Source organism: Paralichthys olivaceus, chromosome 3 (assembly GCF_024713975.1).
Source record: "Paralichthys olivaceus isolate ysfri-2021 chromosome 3, ASM2471397v2, whole genome shotgun sequence".
Lineage (NCBI taxonomy): Eukaryota > Metazoa > Chordata > Actinopteri > Pleuronectiformes > Paralichthyidae > Paralichthys > Paralichthys olivaceus.
In genome coordinates this window covers 734575-751053 of record NC_091095.1, presented here as the reverse complement: position 1 = coordinate 751053, position 16479 = coordinate 734575, and the positions used below count along the sequence as shown (strand labels likewise).

The following is a 16479-nucleotide window of genomic DNA, read 5'->3' as shown; positions in this document are numbered from 1 at the left end:
TCAAGAGGCGTTAAAATAACACGCTCTAGGACAAATGTGTGTCATGGTTTCACCTCCAAGTGAATATTTATATGAGACGTGATAAAAATCCTCTGCTCGTACTCAGGAATCCAAACTTCCACAGACTCAGGACGAATGAATCAGGATCTTTATTAACTCAAACAACAGAAAATGTTCCTGTACTTTCAGAAGTTTCCATTCACAGCCACAGTCTATCTGTGTTTTTGGATTTTTCAGAATGAGGCTGAAAAGCTTCACACAGACTCTGAATGACACGACCATAAAAACAACGTCACATTCATACGAGGCTCCGAGGGAAAAAGAAAAAAGATATAAAAGTAGAAAGGAGGTCACTCGTTTCTTCGACTCTTCTTGTGACTCTTCTTTGAACTCCTGTGACGAGAAACGAACAAAATCACGTTTAGTGCAAATAATGAAACGAACGATTCACACTTTGTTACCAATAATAAATCACACTGGAGAAGATCCTGAGGATTTTGATTCACTCTCACGCCTCCGATGATTTGAAACCTCTCACCTCTCTGGAGACTTTGAGTGGCTGCGGTGTCGGTGGCTTCTGTGGTGACCTGGTTCACAACCATGAAAATAACCATGATCACATATCATCATGTACACAAGATGGTTTCCTCTGTGTTAAAGTCAATGAACGACTGGATGAACAAAAACAACAACTTATCACTTATGTTTTATTACCACAGACTGGCAGTGGGGGGGCGAGACATGTGTTCTTACCTGGGGATTTGGAGCGGTGGCGTCGGTCCCTGGACCGGCTGCGGTGGCGGCGGGGGCTCTTGCTGCGATGGCGCTCTCTCCGGGGCGATGGGCTGACAAAACACAACAGAATCACTGAAAGAGCCTGAGCCACAAAATAAGGTTGAAAACATTTGACGACTGATTTCATCCGAACAAACCTCCGCCTCTTTGGAGATCGGCTCCTCCTGAAACATAAAATAAAAATACAAAGGATTAGATTTAGAACCGAATCGTCCATTGATAGTCAATCGTATTATAACTTCACTGAAACATTTACATGTCGACATTTTCTTTCCGTCTTCTCTGCAGAAAAATGTAGATTATTAAACCCTCAGTAAGTTGACAAACCGTCTGGGTGAGCGGCTGCGTCTGTAGCGAGGTGATGGGGAGCGGCGAGGCCTGTCGTTGTCACGGTAACTACGTCTGTGTGGTTCAGGCGTCTGGAGTCTCTCCAGCTGCTGGTGGAAAAACAAGTTTTAAAATCTCAACCACCGGAACCAAACACGCTGTTCTACTTTCTGAACATGAAAACCACTTCACTCGGAAACGGAGCCCAACAGACTGAATCACTATGTGTGACTGCAGGGGGCGCTGTTGCTCAGTCAAAGATACATCGTGTTGCTTTAATAAACTCTTATCACCTTCTCTTCTTCCTCTTCTTCTTCATCACTGGTCTCCACTTCATCCAGATCTTCCTCCAGGGCGCTGATGCGTGGGTCCAACATCTCGGCCTCCTCGAGGACTTGTCTCCTCTGTCACACACACACACACATTAGTGGTGTGGGCCTATGAAACAAGCTGAGCGTATGAACATGATGTAGACATACCTGAAGCCGGGGCAAAATGATGTCACACATTCTCTCTGCGTGAAGAAGCTCGTCGATAAACTCGTCAACGTGCATCAACTCGAACTCTGAAAGAAAGACCATGAAACGATGCTGCAATTATTTCATCTTACACCTACAACAAAATCAGAGACGCAATAAAGTGTCTGACTAACTTTGTTGTGGTTCATGTGGCCAGAGGAGAAGTCACTCGACTCACAGCTGTTCATGTTCACGACTCACCTCCGTTTCGGTTCTGACTCTTGATCTTTCTGTAGTCATTGTACAGAGGCTCCAGGTATTTGTAACAATCCGCTGCGGTGCCCGTCAACCTCATGTACATCGCTCCAAGCAGACGGACATATCTAGTAAAACCAGGGGACAGCATGAGGAGAACGATCCAGGACACAGAAGAGGCCGACTTCATTTAGGATGATTAATAGAATATATGATAAAAGTCTCAGAGAATCGTGAAAACCACTGGTTATTTGTATTTAAATGTGTTGTTGTGACAAACAGCAGCTCGTTTGTGAGTCAATTAGAACCGTAAATGCAAATTGAAGCACCAAAGTAAAAACTGGGGAAAGCACCTGAGCTTGTGTGGCAACAAGCACGACTAAATTCATCCAACTTTTATTTGTGACATCAAGCCATCTGCTGAAATACGTTTCCTCCAAGTCGACCACAGGAGTCGATGTATTCATACTGAAGTTACATTCGTCCAGCTTTTGTGTGTCTGACTCACAAATTCAGTGCCGCAGCAGTGTTCGGCTCTGCACACGTGAAGGAACTCACTTGAAATCCTCATTTTTAATGAACTCGACGATGATGTCTTTCTCTGGCTGAATCTGCAGCATCTTCAGCGCGAGGCAAAGGAAGGGGGTGGGCTTGATGTTTCCGCCATAAACTCCTCCTACGAACTTCAGCTCCATGGCTTTGTCAACAACCAGCTCGGCTGCGGATATGACGACATGCACACGTTACACTAACAGTCTGTCACGTTAACACAGGAAAGAGGAAGACATACAAAGCTGCTGTGAAGAAAAGAGTTTATTTCAGTTTTATATTAAAGTGGAAAAACTGTCCCAGGATAAAAACATAAGTGGACGCTGGGGTTCAGTGGAGCTTTAAGTTTTGTAACTTCTCTCAGTCTTTATCTGGTAAAACAAAGAATAAAACACATCTACATGCACCAAACAAGAGTTTCTGCAGGAATGTGTGTTGAGGACAATGAAGGAATGAAATGAAATAACATTCTTAACATATTTTTATTTGTTTTAAAATCTACCAAGGTCATCGATGGGTTATTGAAGTAGAAAATAAAACCTCGTTCGCTGCTTCTTCTAGTTTCATCAAATGTTAGAGGGAATATTTGTTCACTTGAAGTGGTGATCCAACACGCAGCAGCTGTAACATCTCACTTTGTCCTTCTTCTCTTGAACAGATCAAATATCTGAAGAAGCTGAAACAGTGACTCACTGAGGAGCCCTGAGTCACGGTGAGCTCAGGCTCCACGTGTTTGATTCCAGTATCAGTGAACATCGCTCTTTATTCTGGTGACGGTTCATCAGTTGTTCACTAAAGTAAAGCGACTGAGTTCAGAGTGAAACCTCTGGTTATCAACGTGAGCTAATGTTAGCTCTCTGGCTAACGTGCTAACGTGCTACTGACCCGTGAGACCGAAACATTCCTCCTTCCAGTATTTGGACTCGTAGATTCGGGTTCGGATGATCTTCTCCACCAGATACTGGGGGTTCGTCCCGTGGATGCTGTTCGCATCCTTCACGGTTCTGTTCGCCATCGGAGAGAAAGGAAAGGAGTTAGCTTCCTAGCACGAACACAGCCGCGACGTACAAGCTAACTTCCGGAGGAAGCGAGACAACTTCCGGCTGATTTCCTTCAGAATAAGAGTGCAAGGTGGTTGACGTAGATCTGTCAGCGGAAGTCACCAAGTTGAATTTATACTTATACTAATACTATAATAATACTAATACTGAGACTGATAATACTTATAATAATACTATGACAATACTTATAATAATACTAATACTATGATAATACTTATAATAATACTAATACTGAGACTGATAATACTTAAAACAATAATACTGATATTAATACTGATGATAGTTCTATTACTGAAACTAATACTGATAATAATACTAATACTTATAATAATACTAATACTGATCATAATACTAATTCTTATAATAATACTAATACTGATCATAATACTAATTCTTATAATAAGACTAATACTGATCATAATACTAATTCTTATAATAAGACTAATGCTGATCATAATACTAATTATTATAATAAGACTAATACTGATACCCATACATGTTAGCAGGTGTTAGCAGATGTAAGGAACATAACTTCAGTTGTGCACCTGAGCGTCATCAAGTGTTTTGTGTTTTTCATCAACGATACACGCTGAACTTGAGGTTACCTGAGGCTTAAGGTAAATCTGACTGGCTGCTAGTGAAAACTAGGATTGTTTATTCTTAACTTTCTGCCAATAGATCCTTTCACCTAAACCTTACACTCTGGACCTTCACGTTCTGTCCCTGGTCCTCACATCAACAACGCACACTTCCTGCTCCTCATGTGACTGAACTCACCAATAAGAAGCCAGAAAGGCCTCAGACTCAGGTAAAGGTGAGAGAAGTACAGAGGCACATTCAACACATCATTCCTCCTGTTCTTATGAATTATATCAATGTTCACTGTTATAAACACATGTTGGTTCATCACCACGAACACTCACACGAATTTAACTTTCAACTTCACTAAATCATTCTCCAACCTGTACAAACTAAGTGTGGACGCTCACACTCCGAGCCAGCTGGTGGCGCTAGTGAGCGTGAGGCGCTGGTTACAAAGCGGAAACTACGCAATTTTGGCGCGAAGCGTTGTCTGCTGCGGTGGCGGGTGAATGTTCTGCGGAGTAAGTGTCGTTGTGTTAATGTTAGTGTGTCGTTGTGTTAACTTTAGTGTGTCGTTGTGTTAACTTTAGTGTGTCGTTGTGTTAACTTTAGTGTGTCGTTGTGTTAACTTTAGTGTGTCGTTGTGTTAATGTTAGTGTGTCGTTGTGTTAATGTTAGTGTGTCGTTGTGTTAATGTTAGTGTGTCGTTGTGTTAACTTTAGTGTGTCGTTGTGTTAACGTTAGTGTGTCGTTGTGTTAACTTTAGTGTGTCGTTGTGTTAATGTTAGTGTGTCGTTGTGTTAATGTTAGTGTGTCGTTGTGTTAACTTTAGTGTGTCGTTGTGTTAATGTTAGTGTGTCGTTGTGTTAATGTTAGTGTGTCGTTGTGTTAACTTTAGTGTGTCGTTGTGTTAACGTTAGTGTGTCGTTGTGTTAATGTTAGTGTGTCGTTGTGTTAACTTCAGTGTGTCGTTGTGTTAACTTTAGTGTGTCGTTGTGTTAATGTTAGTGTGTCGTTGTGTTAATGTTAGTGTGTCGTTGTGTTAACTTTAGTGTGTCGTTGTGTTAATGTTAGTGTGTCGTTGTGTTAATGTTAGTGTGTCGTTGTGTTAACTTTAGTGTGTCGTTGTGTTAATGTTAGTGTGTCGTTGTGTTAATGTTAGTGTGTCGTTGTGTTAACTTTAGTGTGTCGTTGTGTTAACGTTAGTGTGTCGTTGTGTTAATGTTAGTGTGTCGTTGTGTTAACTTCAGTGTGTCGTTGTGTTAATGTTAGTGTGTCGTTGTGTTAATGTTAGTGTGTCGTTGTGTTAACTTTAGTGTGTCGTTGTGTTAATGTTAGTGTGTCGTTGTGTTAATGTTAGTGTGTCGTTGTGTTAATGTTAGTGTGTCGTTGTGTTAATGTTAGTGTGTCGTTGTGTTAATGTTAGTGTGTCGTTGTGTTAACTTTAGTGTGTCGTTGTGTTAATGTTAGTGTGTCGTTGTGTTAATGTTAGTGTGTCGTTGTGTCGTTGTGTTAATGTTAGTGTGTCGTTGTGTTAACTTTAGTGTGTTGTGTTAATGTTAGTGTGTCGTTGTGTTAATGTTAGTGTGTCGTTGTGTTAACTTTAGTGTGTCGTTGTGTTAATGTTAGTGTGTCGTTGTGTTAATGTTAGTGTGTCGTTGTGTTAACTTTAGTGTGTCGTTGTGTTAATGTTAGTGTGTCGTTGTGTTAATGTTAGTGTGTCGTTGTGTTAACCTCAGTGTGTCGTTGTGTTAACTTCAGTGTGTCGTTGTGTTAATGTTAGTGTGTCGTTGTGTTAATGTTAGTGTGTCGTTGTGTTAATGTTAGTGTGTCGTTGTGTTAACTTTAGTGTGTCGTTGTGTTAATGTTAGTGTGTTGTGTTAACTTTAGTGTGTCGTTGTGTTAATGTTAGTGTGTTGTGTTGTGTTAACCTGTGTGTCGTGTTGTGTTAACCTCAGTGTGTGTTGTGTTAACCTGTGTTGTGTTAACCTGTGTGTTGTGTTAACCTCAGTGTGTGTTGTGTTAACCTCAGTGTGTGTTGTGTTAACCTGTGTGTTGTGTTAACCTCAGTGTGTGTTGTGTTAACCTCAGTGTGTGTTGTGTTAACCTGTGTTGTGTTAACCTCAGTGTGTGTTGTGTTAACCTATGTTGTGTTAATCTGTGTTGTGTTAACCTGTGTGTTGTGTTAACCTCAGTGTGTATTGTGTTAACCTGTGTGTTGTGTTAACCTGTGTGTTGTGTTAACCTCAGTGTGTCATTGTGTTAACCTCAGTGTGTGTTGTGTTAACCTGTGTGTTGTGTTAACTTCAGTGTGTCGTTGTGTTAACCTCAGTGTGTGTTGTGTTAACCTGTGTTGTGTTAACCTCAGTGTGTGTTGTGTTAACCTCAGTGTGTGTTGTGTTAACCTGTGTGTTGTGTTAACCTGTGTTGTGTTAACCTCAGTGTGTGTTGTGTTAACCTCAGTGTGTGTTGTGTTAACCTGTGTGTTGTGTTAACCTGTGTGTTGTGTTAACCTGTGTGTTGTGTTAACCTGTGTTGTGTTAACTTCAGTGTGTGTTGTGTTAACCTGTGATGTGTTGTGTTAACCTGTGTTGTGTTAACCTGTGTGTTGTGTTAACCTCAGTGTGTCGTTGTGTTAACCTCAGTGTGTGTTGTGTTAACCTGTGTTGTGTTAACCTGTGTGTTGTGTTAACCTGTGTTGTGTTAACTTCAGTGTGTGTTGTGTTAACCTGTGATGTGTTGTGTTAACCTGTGTTGTGTTAACCTGTGTGTTGTGTTAACCTCAGTGTGTCGTTGTGTTAACCTCAGTGTGTGTTGTGTTAACCTGTGTTGTGTTAACCTCAGTGTGTGTTGTGTTAACCTGTGATGTGTTGTGTTAACCTGTGTGTGTGTTGCAGGAGACACGATGAAGTACTTCACCAGACTCAGAGTCCGCAGAGTTTACAGGTGGGGTGGGAAGCCGCTGAGATTCAACAGGAAGCTGAAGACGTATGAATTTGGGTGAGAACCAAAGTGTCTGGTGTGTTTGGCTTCATTGTGTGTTTGGCTTCATTGTGTGTCTGGCTTCATTGTGTGTTCGGCTTCATTGTGTGTTCGGCTTCATTGTGTGTTTGTCTTCATTGTGTGTTTGTCTTCATTGTGTGTCTGGCTTCATTGTGTGTCTGGCTTCATTGTGTTAGTTTATTTATTTATTATCTCATCGTTATTGACACAAACAGTTGAATTTTTGAAACCAGCTTCTCCTTTTCACTTTTATTGTGAAAATCCTGCTTGGATATTGAACTCGTGTGATTGTGTCTCAGCTCCTTGTCCATCAGTGTGGACGGTCTCCCGAGGACCACCATCATTAACGCCGGCCAGCACATCCTCATAGAGGGCGACGATGAAGACAACCCGTACGTGGCCAAAGTCGTCAGGCTCTTCGGTGACGGTGAGTCCAACGAGATGTTGGAACAGGATCGATGACCACGTGATGATGTCAGTGTGTCCGGATGCTCATTGGAGCGGATTTGATTGGCTGAGCTGTGTCACTTGTAATTATAAAGACCACAAGTAAAAACGAGACGGAGAACAACACGTCAGATTGAGAACGTAGATAAACACTCGATGATTAAACCGATCGAGTGCACTGAAGTGACACAGACAAACGATGAGTGATGCGACGCAGCACAAAGACCAAGTGTCTCGTGTGTTTCAGAGAGCGGGAAGCAGAAGAAGGCGGTGGTTCAGTGGTTTGTTCGTGTGTCTGAAGTGCCTCTGAGCAAACTGAAGCTGCTGGGCAGAGAGCCTCACCCTCAGGAGATCTTCTACTATCAAGGTCGCAGCTGTGACGACGAGGTCAACGCTGAGTCCATCCTCAGACCTGTGCAGGTTACTTCTCCTTTATTTTAACACATGAATGAAAGTCTGACCACTCAAATCTGATCTTTGAATCTTTACTTTTGCCTTTTCCTGATTGGACTAACATGTAACAGAGACATGTATGTGTGTGTGTATGTATGTGTGTGTGTATGTATGTATGTATGTATGTATGTGTGTATGTGTGTATGTGTGTGTGTGTGAACTGACCCTGTAAGTTCTTGTCTCGAAGGTGAAGCACCTGGACGGAGCAGCGGCGTTTCCTGACTCTGACGATAAGGACACTCTGTTTGTGAAGCTGTCCTGGGACTCTAAGACCTTCAAGTTGTTGGACTCTGCTGTGGTGGAGTCTGCCTCCGAACCCACGCCGGCATCCTCTCCTCCTCCCTGTCCCAAACCCTCCTTGCCCCCCTCGCCCCCCCGGTCCCCGCCCACGGCTGCTCCTGCGTCTCGAGGCCCCTCTCGACGCGCCCTGCCCACGCCGGACCCCGCAGTCATGCGCAGCGCCTCCTCGGGCGACGTGAGATACAGAAGAGCCACCATGAGCGCGGGCAAGGTCTGCACTGCGGAGGCCGAGTCCCTGCACTCCACCACCAAACTGTCAGCCTCCAAATGTCTGAGCGCCAAGAGGAGGAGCGCCACAGCCAGGACGCCGGGAGTCCGCAAGAAACTGGAGCTCAACAGTGAGTGTTTGAAAATGATAATCAGTAGATTTCAGTTTATTTCCTCTGGTTTGTTTCTGCAGACCAGTAAAAAGAAACGACAACATCCAGTTCATTCGTCCAGTAGTTTTTTTTTTTTTTGACTGTTTCCTCGTCAGGTCCGGAGAAAGTGACGCAGGAAGACCTCGCTGACCAGCTGCTGGACGAGGAGCTGGAGTCTGTGATGTTGGCGCAAAGGCTCTCATCGTCTCCTCCTCAGGCCCTGCGCCTCACCCACAGCCTCACCCCTCTCAGCAAGACCCAGAGGGCCCCTGTCACCCCCCTCCCCCACCGACTCACCCCCCTCAGGAAGGCCCATGGAGCCGCCGCCGTCGAGGACGCAACCCACCTGAAGGAGTCTGGCGGTCCACCGTCGTCTGGAAGAGGAGACTCCACCAGGTCAGGGGGAGGGTAGTGGACTCACTCCCACACACTAACTGAAGGAACATTGTGTATATAGTCTGTGTACAGGCCCGAGTGTTGCTGTTCAACTGCTCTGGGTTCCTAATATTTAGTTCACCTACATTCAAATGTTCATAGAACATCATCAGCCTTATTCTTCAGACGCTCATTCAGACCTTGTGGATTATTTTCAGGTTCAAGAATTAACTGACACACTCAATCTGGTTTTCAACTGTGTGAACCCAGAGAGAGAAGCTGGTTTGAAATGATGGAATCCAAAGAAACTGGTTTTAAAATAATACTAACTCAGAGATTAAATAGGATTGTAGTTAGAAACCTTTCCACCAGAGGGCAGAAGTGAGTTTTCAAACTAAACCAGCCCAGTTTACACAAGTCTCCACCTGGTGTAACCATAGCAACAGTGTGGACAGAATCTTTAATTAAAGCATCAGCTCCTCCGATGCTCAACAAAGTTTCAGGTGATGAGGTGGTTTTAAATGAGTCTCGGTGTTTTCTGGTGAGTCACCACGTCAGATGAAAACACTGGTTCTGTCTCCGAATGAACTGTGGACGTTTCTTCTCACTGAACCAACCGGTTTGTCCTCAGGGCTGGGACGCCATCTCGTAAGAAAGAAGCGAGAACCCAGAGGGAACCTGCTCTGGCTGCTCTGTGAGTGTGATGTCATCACATTTAAAAACAGAAATGTTATGTATGCCGCCACGTGTGGGACGTCCGTGACTGTAAATGTCTGATGTCAACAGGGCTGAGGTGGACAACGAAAACTCTCCAATGCTGCCGACCGCCGTCACGCCGAGGAGCTCGAAGAGGAAGTCTGCCCAGCTGGTGTCGTCTCGCATCAGGAAACAGCTGTGAGTGCAACGGCTCTGTGGCTGACCTCCGACCTCCAGGTTGTCTTGTAGCTGCTGTGCTCTGACAGAAGGACGTTTGATCCATTCTCACATTTGAGTTCAGTTCTAATGGAAACTTGGTGAAGTCCAATCATCCAACCTCTGTCACTGTTTTATTATTCGTGTTCGAATTAACATCGGATTCTTTTCTCCCAGATTAACATCAGAGAGCAAAGTAAATGATTCATTTATCCAAGAAAACAGCAAAATATTTATCGTCTCCAGCTTCTGATTCGTGAGCATTTCTTGTTGCTGAGTTTTATCTTGTTGCACGTTGCGTTTGTGGCTCATGAACTGGGAACCATTTCCATTTGTTTCCTGGTTGTTCAGGAATCTTCTGGAGAACCTTCAGCTCCCGGACTCAGATGGAGAAGAAGAGGACGAGTTTGTTCCATCGAAGAAGGAGCTGCAGAGCAGCAGCGAGGAGGAGGAGGAGGAGGAAGGCCTGGATAGTGATGAGGATATTGTCGTAAAGAGGGGCCGACACACTGCGACGGGTTCACGCACTCCTCGCTCAAAGCGGAAAACTGGCATCACTACCAGGACGCCGCGTAAAACTCCCAACAAGAAGGTAAAAGTCCAGACTGATGAATTGTGGGTATTTTCTTTTGTACTGTATATATTATCTGATCTGCGTTGCAGTATATTAAATCAAAAATTCCTGTATCGTATTGTTCCCTTCTTGCCAATACACAGTCCAGTGAACAGGACCAGGCTTTGTCCCAAAGGGGTTCAACCCGAACAGTTCACAGTCCATCGCAGTTGTCTGCACAAGAGAAGTTGGAAATACGCAGAAGTTTTAGTTTGATGCAGATGATTGATTGGCTTGTTGGGGAGGAGGGGCCACATGACACATTATTTATTTACAACACAATCAAACATGTTTCCTCTCAAACTTCATTGGTTCAAACTTTTACACAAGCTGCAAATGTTTTCTCATCGGTTGATTCTTGATGATAATTGGTTGATTGTTTTAAAATAAAATGTAATCGAGCGATGACACTGTGTGTGTGAAGAAATCTGAAATCATCCAGAGACGTCCTCCTTCGTGTGGTCCAGTCTAACTCTGTGACACGAAGACATCAGTCTTTTAAATGTCTCAATGTTTTACGTCTTCTTCAACAGATCACACCTGGCACTCCCCGGACCCCCCGTCACGCCACTCCCAGCATCCCCAGCAGGTCACTGCCTGCCCGACGTCCTGGGAATGTCCTGGAGGAGGCCAGAGCGAGGTAAGAGGAGAGTTTCAGTTTAACCACACTGACGCACTTTGTTTCATCCACACGGACTTTGAAGGAAGTTTTATGTATTTATAGTTATTACGGACAACAAGGACACGCCCCCACTTCCTTCTGTTGTACTAAATTCAACTAAAGTATCGTGGATACAAACGACACCGTCTTGTGCTTTTGACATCATTTGTCAATCTATTGTCTGTTGTTTGTGAAGTGGAGCCGTGGTATCCAGGTCCCGCCCACTCACACGCTCAACCAATCACCAGTCACGTTTATATATCATCAAGCAACAAATTTAAATCAAACTTGAGAATCAGTTTGATGAGACCTGCATCGTTGTGTCTGTGTTTCACCTTAAACCTTCATTACATGTCGATGTGTTTACGTCTCCCATCAGGCTGCACGTGTCGTCGGTGCCGGAGTCTCTTCCCTGCAGGGAGCAGGAGTTTCAGGACATCTACAGCTTCGTGGAGAGCAAGATCATGGACGGCACCGGGGGGTGAGACCAGGCCCGAGCCCGTGTGACGCATTACAGCGAGTCAGTCGTTCCCGATGGTTGTCACGCTGACCTGCTGTGCGCTGCCTTTCAGGTGTATGTATATCTCGGGCGTTCCGGGCACAGGGAAGACGGCCACGGTGCACGAGGTGATGCGCTGTCTACAGCACGCAGCTGAAGTGGACGAGATCCCTTCGTTCCTCTTCATCGAGATCAATGGGATGAAGATGACGGATCCTCATCAGGCCTACGTCCAGATCCTGCAGGTGAGGACTTAATGTGAGCGAGGAGGTTGGAAATTCAGTTAATGTTAAAATATTAAAGTTAATGTCTGAAGATTTTCTGGTTCATGTACCTGAACTCTGACCTCTTGGTCTTAATCGTCAGAGTTACATTAAAACCACGGTACGGTCACTAATGAACCGGACTCTGTCCTCTTCAGAAACTGACGGGTCAGAAGGCCACGGCCGACCACGCTGCCGCCCTGCTGGAGAAGAGATTCAGTAACCCTGCGCCCAGGAAGGAGACGACAGTGCTGCTGGTGGACGAGGTCATTATTTATTTATTTGTTTGTTTGTTTATTTACCATCAAGTTAAAAATGATCAGTTGGTGTCAGACTCACACGTCCCCGTCTGTCTCCTGTAGTTGGACTTGTTATGGACGCGGAAGCAGAACGTGATGTACAACCTGTTCGACTGGCCCACGCGGCGTCACGCCCGCCTGGTGGTGCTGACCATCGCCAACACCATGGACCTGCCGGAGAGGATCATGATTAACAGGGTGGCCAGCAGACTGGTGAGGGAACAGACGAGTTCATCTTACAAGATGTCAGATCACGAGCTCTAAGACAGAGGAGCTGCTGGGACGAGACGCTGGAGCAGCAAAACAAATGGTTTCAAACTCTGAACTAAAACGGTGCTCGTCTGAAAACATATTCAAATCATCACTAGATCCAGATTTTCATTTTGATGTGCACCAAATCAAAGAAACTGATAAATATCCATCCATCATTTGTCAGACTTGTCCCCATCGAGAACCATAAATATGTTTAACTTACATACAACAGTACTCGGCCGTCTCAGGGGGGGGGGGGGGGTTATATTGGGGTTCAACCTCTGAACAATGTTGACTTGTTTGGACCAAACTTGGCCGGAAAATACCAATTCCCACTTGTACCGTTTTCTAGCCAAAGAATATGTTTAAGCACACACACTCAAGTAAGAACTTCCAGGACACACACACACACACACACACACACTAAATACACACATGATACCAGGACCCCATCGCTCAGAAAAAGAAATCGTCTCCGTCTCTGACTCTTCCTCATTCTGAGGATTTTCTGCGGTTAAACCACTGCAGAGGAAACAATCTACTTCCTCTTCACATCATATGACCAGAGGACATGAATGTGTTGCTGGGTGTGTTAGTCTGATTATTTCAGATCAATTTGTCACCTGATGTCATTATTTGGGACTTAGCTGATGTTTAATACGCACGTCAGACACTAACTGTACGTGTGTTTGCAGGGTTTGACGCGGATGTCCTTTCAGCCGTACAGCTTCAAGCAGCTGCAGCAGATCATCATGTCCAGGCTGAACAAGGTGAAGGCGTTCGAAGAGGACGCGCTGCAGCTCGTGTCCAGGAAGGTACGTGAAACGACCGGCGGTGCCGTCTGACCCGAGCCCGTTCTCAGGTCTGTCCACTCACAGCCTTCCTCTCCTCTGGCAGGTGGCCGCGCTGTCGGGCGACGCACGCCGGTGTCTGGACATCTGCCGCAGGGCGACGGAGATCTGCGAGCACTCTGCCACGGGACTGGTGAGAATGAGCCACGTGATGGAGGCGCTAAATGAGATGTTTTCCTCCGCCTACATCACCGCCATCAAGTAGGATTCTCCCTCTGGTCACATGACAGATTTCTAAACATGTGCACAGGGAGCTTTAATGACAGGAAGTGACATGTGTGTTTCCAGGTGTGCGTCCGTGCAGGAGCAGCTGTTCCTCAGGGCCGTCATCGCTGAGTTTCGACGACTCGGACTGGAGGAGGCCATGTTCCAACAGGTCAGATCAATCACATGAAGAGGAATCTAAAAATAACTAGAAATACAGATGAGTCTTTACTTCACATCCTGTTTTTAGCTTTTCTAGAACATGCACTGATGTCTGTGGTGAGGAAGGAAGGAAGATCTGAAAGTAACTGAAACTGTGATCGCAGAAGAAAACAGGCCTTAGTCTCTGCTTCACTCTGTCGGATGATAAAACGGTTTATTTGACTGATTTATCAGTTGGACGATGAAAATCAGCTGATTTGTTTTGTTGGAATTGAAAGTGGTTTGAATCGATGATATGTGAAACATCCCGAGTGACGCCTCGTTCGCTCTGTCAGGTGTTTGTGCAGCACCAGGCTCTGTGCCGGGTGGAGGGTTTGCAGCCCGTCAGCGTGTCTGAGGGCCTGGCGGTGTGTCAGCGTCTGGGGGCCTGCAGGCTGCTGCTGCTGGAGCCCAGCCGCCTGGGAGTCCTGCAGCGCGTCCGCCTCAACGTCAGTCAGGACGACGTGCTCTACGCCCTGAAGGCTGACTGAAGGACGGACGCCTGTCGAGGCATCTGAACCTCGGGGGGGAATGTGGGAGAGCAGCTTTGTGCTGCATAAGCATGATATGACGATGTGAATGATGACGAAGGTGAGAGTGGCTGATCCAGATCCAGATCTAGATCCAGATCCAGATCCAGATCCAGCCTGAACTGTGAGACAAACTGAAATAAGTTGTTTTTATCATTTCAAACTGACACAGAATCACAGTCTGGTGTTTTAAACGTGTCGAGGACTCGACCACAGACTCACGTTGTTTACTTGTGATGTTTTTTTACTTCATCTTTTTTTAGATGGGAGAGTTTGTGATGTCCCCGCTTTAAATCTTATTTAAAATGTGAGATTTGATTCTGTTAGTTTAGTTTTTTTTAAATATGATATAATTGATTATTTCTTCGTGCTTCAATACTTGAATATGTAATAAAAGTGCATCATTAATGTGAAGCTCTATTTATTTAATTACTGCTGTAGTTTCCCCTCGCTGTAGATTCACCACTTCCTGACGACAGGGAGTTGAAATTCACAACTTCCTGTCGTCAGGAAGTTGTGATTCACGACAGGAAGTGGTGAATTTCAACTTTATATACAGTCTATGGCAGGAACCTGACCTCCTGCCATTGTGTAAAAAAAATATATATATTGTAGTAAAAGTACTAAGTCAACTCCTTCACTCAAGTAAAAGTATGAAAGGGCAGGCTCTGAAATGGACTTAGGTACAAAAGTAAAAATGAATTTTTCCCTTCAATGATACAGGATGCCTTTATCATTGAAGTTGTGAAAAGAAGAAGTTGTGTCTGTGACCACCTACGTCCTGACACGTTACCTAGGTTACTGTCATTTCTTATTATCAGGACGTCACAGGAAGTCTGTGAAAAGGAGACATCATCTTACTCCTGTCTTGGCTTCTCTACACTGACTCCCTGTAAAATTCAGAATAGATTTCAAAATCCTGCTCCTCACATTTAAAGCTCTTAACAATCAAGCTCTTCATATCTCAAAGAGCTGATAACATATTATCCAAAGAGATCACTTCATTCACAAAACACAGGCTCTCTTGTGGTTCTAGAGTCAGTAAGAGCAGAACAGGAGGTAGAACCTTCAGCTACCAGGCTCCTCTCCTGTGGAACCAGCTCCCACTCTGGGTTCAGGAGGCAGACACCATCTCAGCATTAAAGTTAAAGTGAAAACGTTCCTCTTTGATAAAGTCTATAGTTCTGGATCAGGTCCTGACCCATCACTTAGTTATGCTGCTGTAGGTCTAGACTGCTGGGGGAACTCCCATCATGCACTGAGCACCTCTCCACTTCTCTCTGCCCCCCCCACATTCACTCATCTATTTATTTTAATACATGTCACTGACTGTTTCACTTTGTCCTCCCATAGTCTCTCTCTCTTTTTCTCTCTCATCTCAGATGTCTCTAACCCCTGAACCTCAGGACAACAACTTTTACTATTACTAATTACAATATCTCAGTAATTCATTATGATATCAACTGTGTCCGTTATCAATAATAATTAATAGTCTTTACACTGTTGTTCCATTTTTAACTAGTCAGATCTGAAACCTGATGGTGCTCAAGTGTCCCCAGTCTTTCTCTCCCCTACTTCCCCCTCCCCACTATCCCTCTCTCTTCTCTCCCCTCTTTTCCACCCATCTCTCATCTCCTTCCCGTTTTCTTTGCTCACCCCAACCGGTGGAGGCAGATGTCTCCACACTGAGTCTGGTTCTCGAGGTTTCTGCATGTTAATGTTTTCTCCTCCACAGTCTCAAAGTGCTGCTCATTGTGGGAACTGTTGGTTTCTCTACATTTTGATTTTAAGGTCCTGACCTTCTATGTAAAGTGCCTTGAGATAATGTATATTATGATCTGGTGCTATACAAATAGAATTGAATTTATGCAATACAAAAGGTACAACAATAAAAGGCACACATTCAGTTGGGTAGTACCTCTAAATTAGTGAAATAGGAAATAAATGGTGGCCATTTGTGGAAAACTTTGACTAAATCCTCAACGTGGATTTAATTTTCTGAAGTTTAAAAAAAAAAGAAAAGAGGAGATAGAAGGGTATTTAGCAGACTTCCAATGCAACAGTGAGTAACTTCTTGTTAGTCAGGATGAGAAAGCTATAATGTGCTTTTGTGTAAAGTTAAGTGCAAGTGAGGGGTCAGGAATCCCACATATACAACAATCAGAGGACAAGGTTGGAGATTTACCCCAAGAACTGTGGACACAAGAGTAAAATAACCCGCCCAGAAACC

General features: G+C 44.5%; 2 protein-coding genes across 3 annotated transcripts; one reads left to right on the top strand and one right to left on the bottom strand.

The window, feature by feature from the left end:
• Positions 1 to 134: 134 nt before the first annotated feature.
• On the bottom strand, positions 135 to 3499 carry prpf38a (pre-mRNA processing factor 38A). Of its 2 annotated transcripts, none has more exons than XM_069522695.1 (10): positions 3270 to 3499; positions 2394 to 2553; positions 1842 to 1963; positions 1602 to 1687; positions 1416 to 1526; positions 1123 to 1232; positions 933 to 959; positions 754 to 845; positions 539 to 587; positions 135 to 393 (listed from the first exon to the last, which is right to left on the bottom strand). In XM_069522695.1, exons 1-10 carry the CDS (start codon positions 3397 to 3399, stop codon positions 351 to 353), a joined length of 930 nt encoding a protein of 309 aa, XP_069378796.1. In that variant the 5' UTR covers positions 3400 to 3499; the 3' UTR covers positions 135 to 350. The 2 variants fall into 2 exon arrangements, with proteins under 2 accessions (XP_069378796.1, XP_069378797.1); XM_069522696.1 differs by having other exon boundaries at positions 1123 to 1229; positions 3270 to 3496.
• Positions 3500 to 4423: 924 nt separating this feature from the next.
• orc1 (origin recognition complex, subunit 1) lies at positions 4424 to 14657 on the top strand. The gene is made up of 18 exons (XM_069522681.1): positions 4424 to 4548; positions 6925 to 7027; positions 7330 to 7457; positions 7725 to 7897; positions 8118 to 8568; positions 8706 to 8985; positions 9596 to 9658; positions 9751 to 9858; positions 10228 to 10468; positions 11023 to 11129; positions 11530 to 11631; positions 11723 to 11894; positions 12071 to 12178; positions 12275 to 12424; positions 13159 to 13278; positions 13361 to 13515; positions 13603 to 13690; positions 14016 to 14657. Exons 2-18 carry the CDS (start codon positions 6933 to 6935, stop codon positions 14208 to 14210), a joined length of 2736 nt encoding a protein of 911 aa, XP_069378782.1. The 5' UTR covers positions 4424 to 4548; positions 6925 to 6932; the 3' UTR covers positions 14211 to 14657.
• The last annotated feature ends 1822 nt before the right edge of the window (positions 14658 to 16479 follow it).

What these genes read in the sequence shown, in the direction of transcription:
- orc1 (XM_069522681.1), top strand. Translation starts at nt 6,933, where the DNA reads ATGAAGTACTTCACCAGACTCAGAGTCCGCAGAGTTTACAGGTGGGGT. An exon ending in ACAGGGTGGCCAGCAGACTG is followed by an intron (nt 12,425 to 13,158) that starts GTGAGGGAACAG and finishes GTGTGTTTGCAG; the next exon opens with GGTTTGACGCGGATGTCCTT. An exon ending in GCCTACATCACCGCCATCAA is followed by an intron (nt 13,516 to 13,602) that starts GTAGGATTCTCC and finishes GTGTGTTTCCAG; the next exon opens with GTGTGCGTCCGTGCAGGAGC.
- prpf38a (XM_069522695.1), bottom strand. Translation starts at nt 3,399, where the DNA reads ATGGCGAACAGAACCGTGAAGGATGCGAACAGCATCCACGGGACGAAC. An exon ending in GAGTCAGAACCGAAACGGAG is followed by an intron (nt 1,688 to 1,841) that starts GTGAGTCGTGAA and finishes TCTTTCTTTCAG; the next exon opens with AGTTCGAGTTGATGCACGTT. An exon ending in CACTCAAAGTCTCCAGAGAG is followed by an intron (nt 394 to 538) that starts GTGAGAGGTTTC and finishes TTCTCGTCACAG; the next exon opens with GAGTTCAAAGAAGAGTCACA.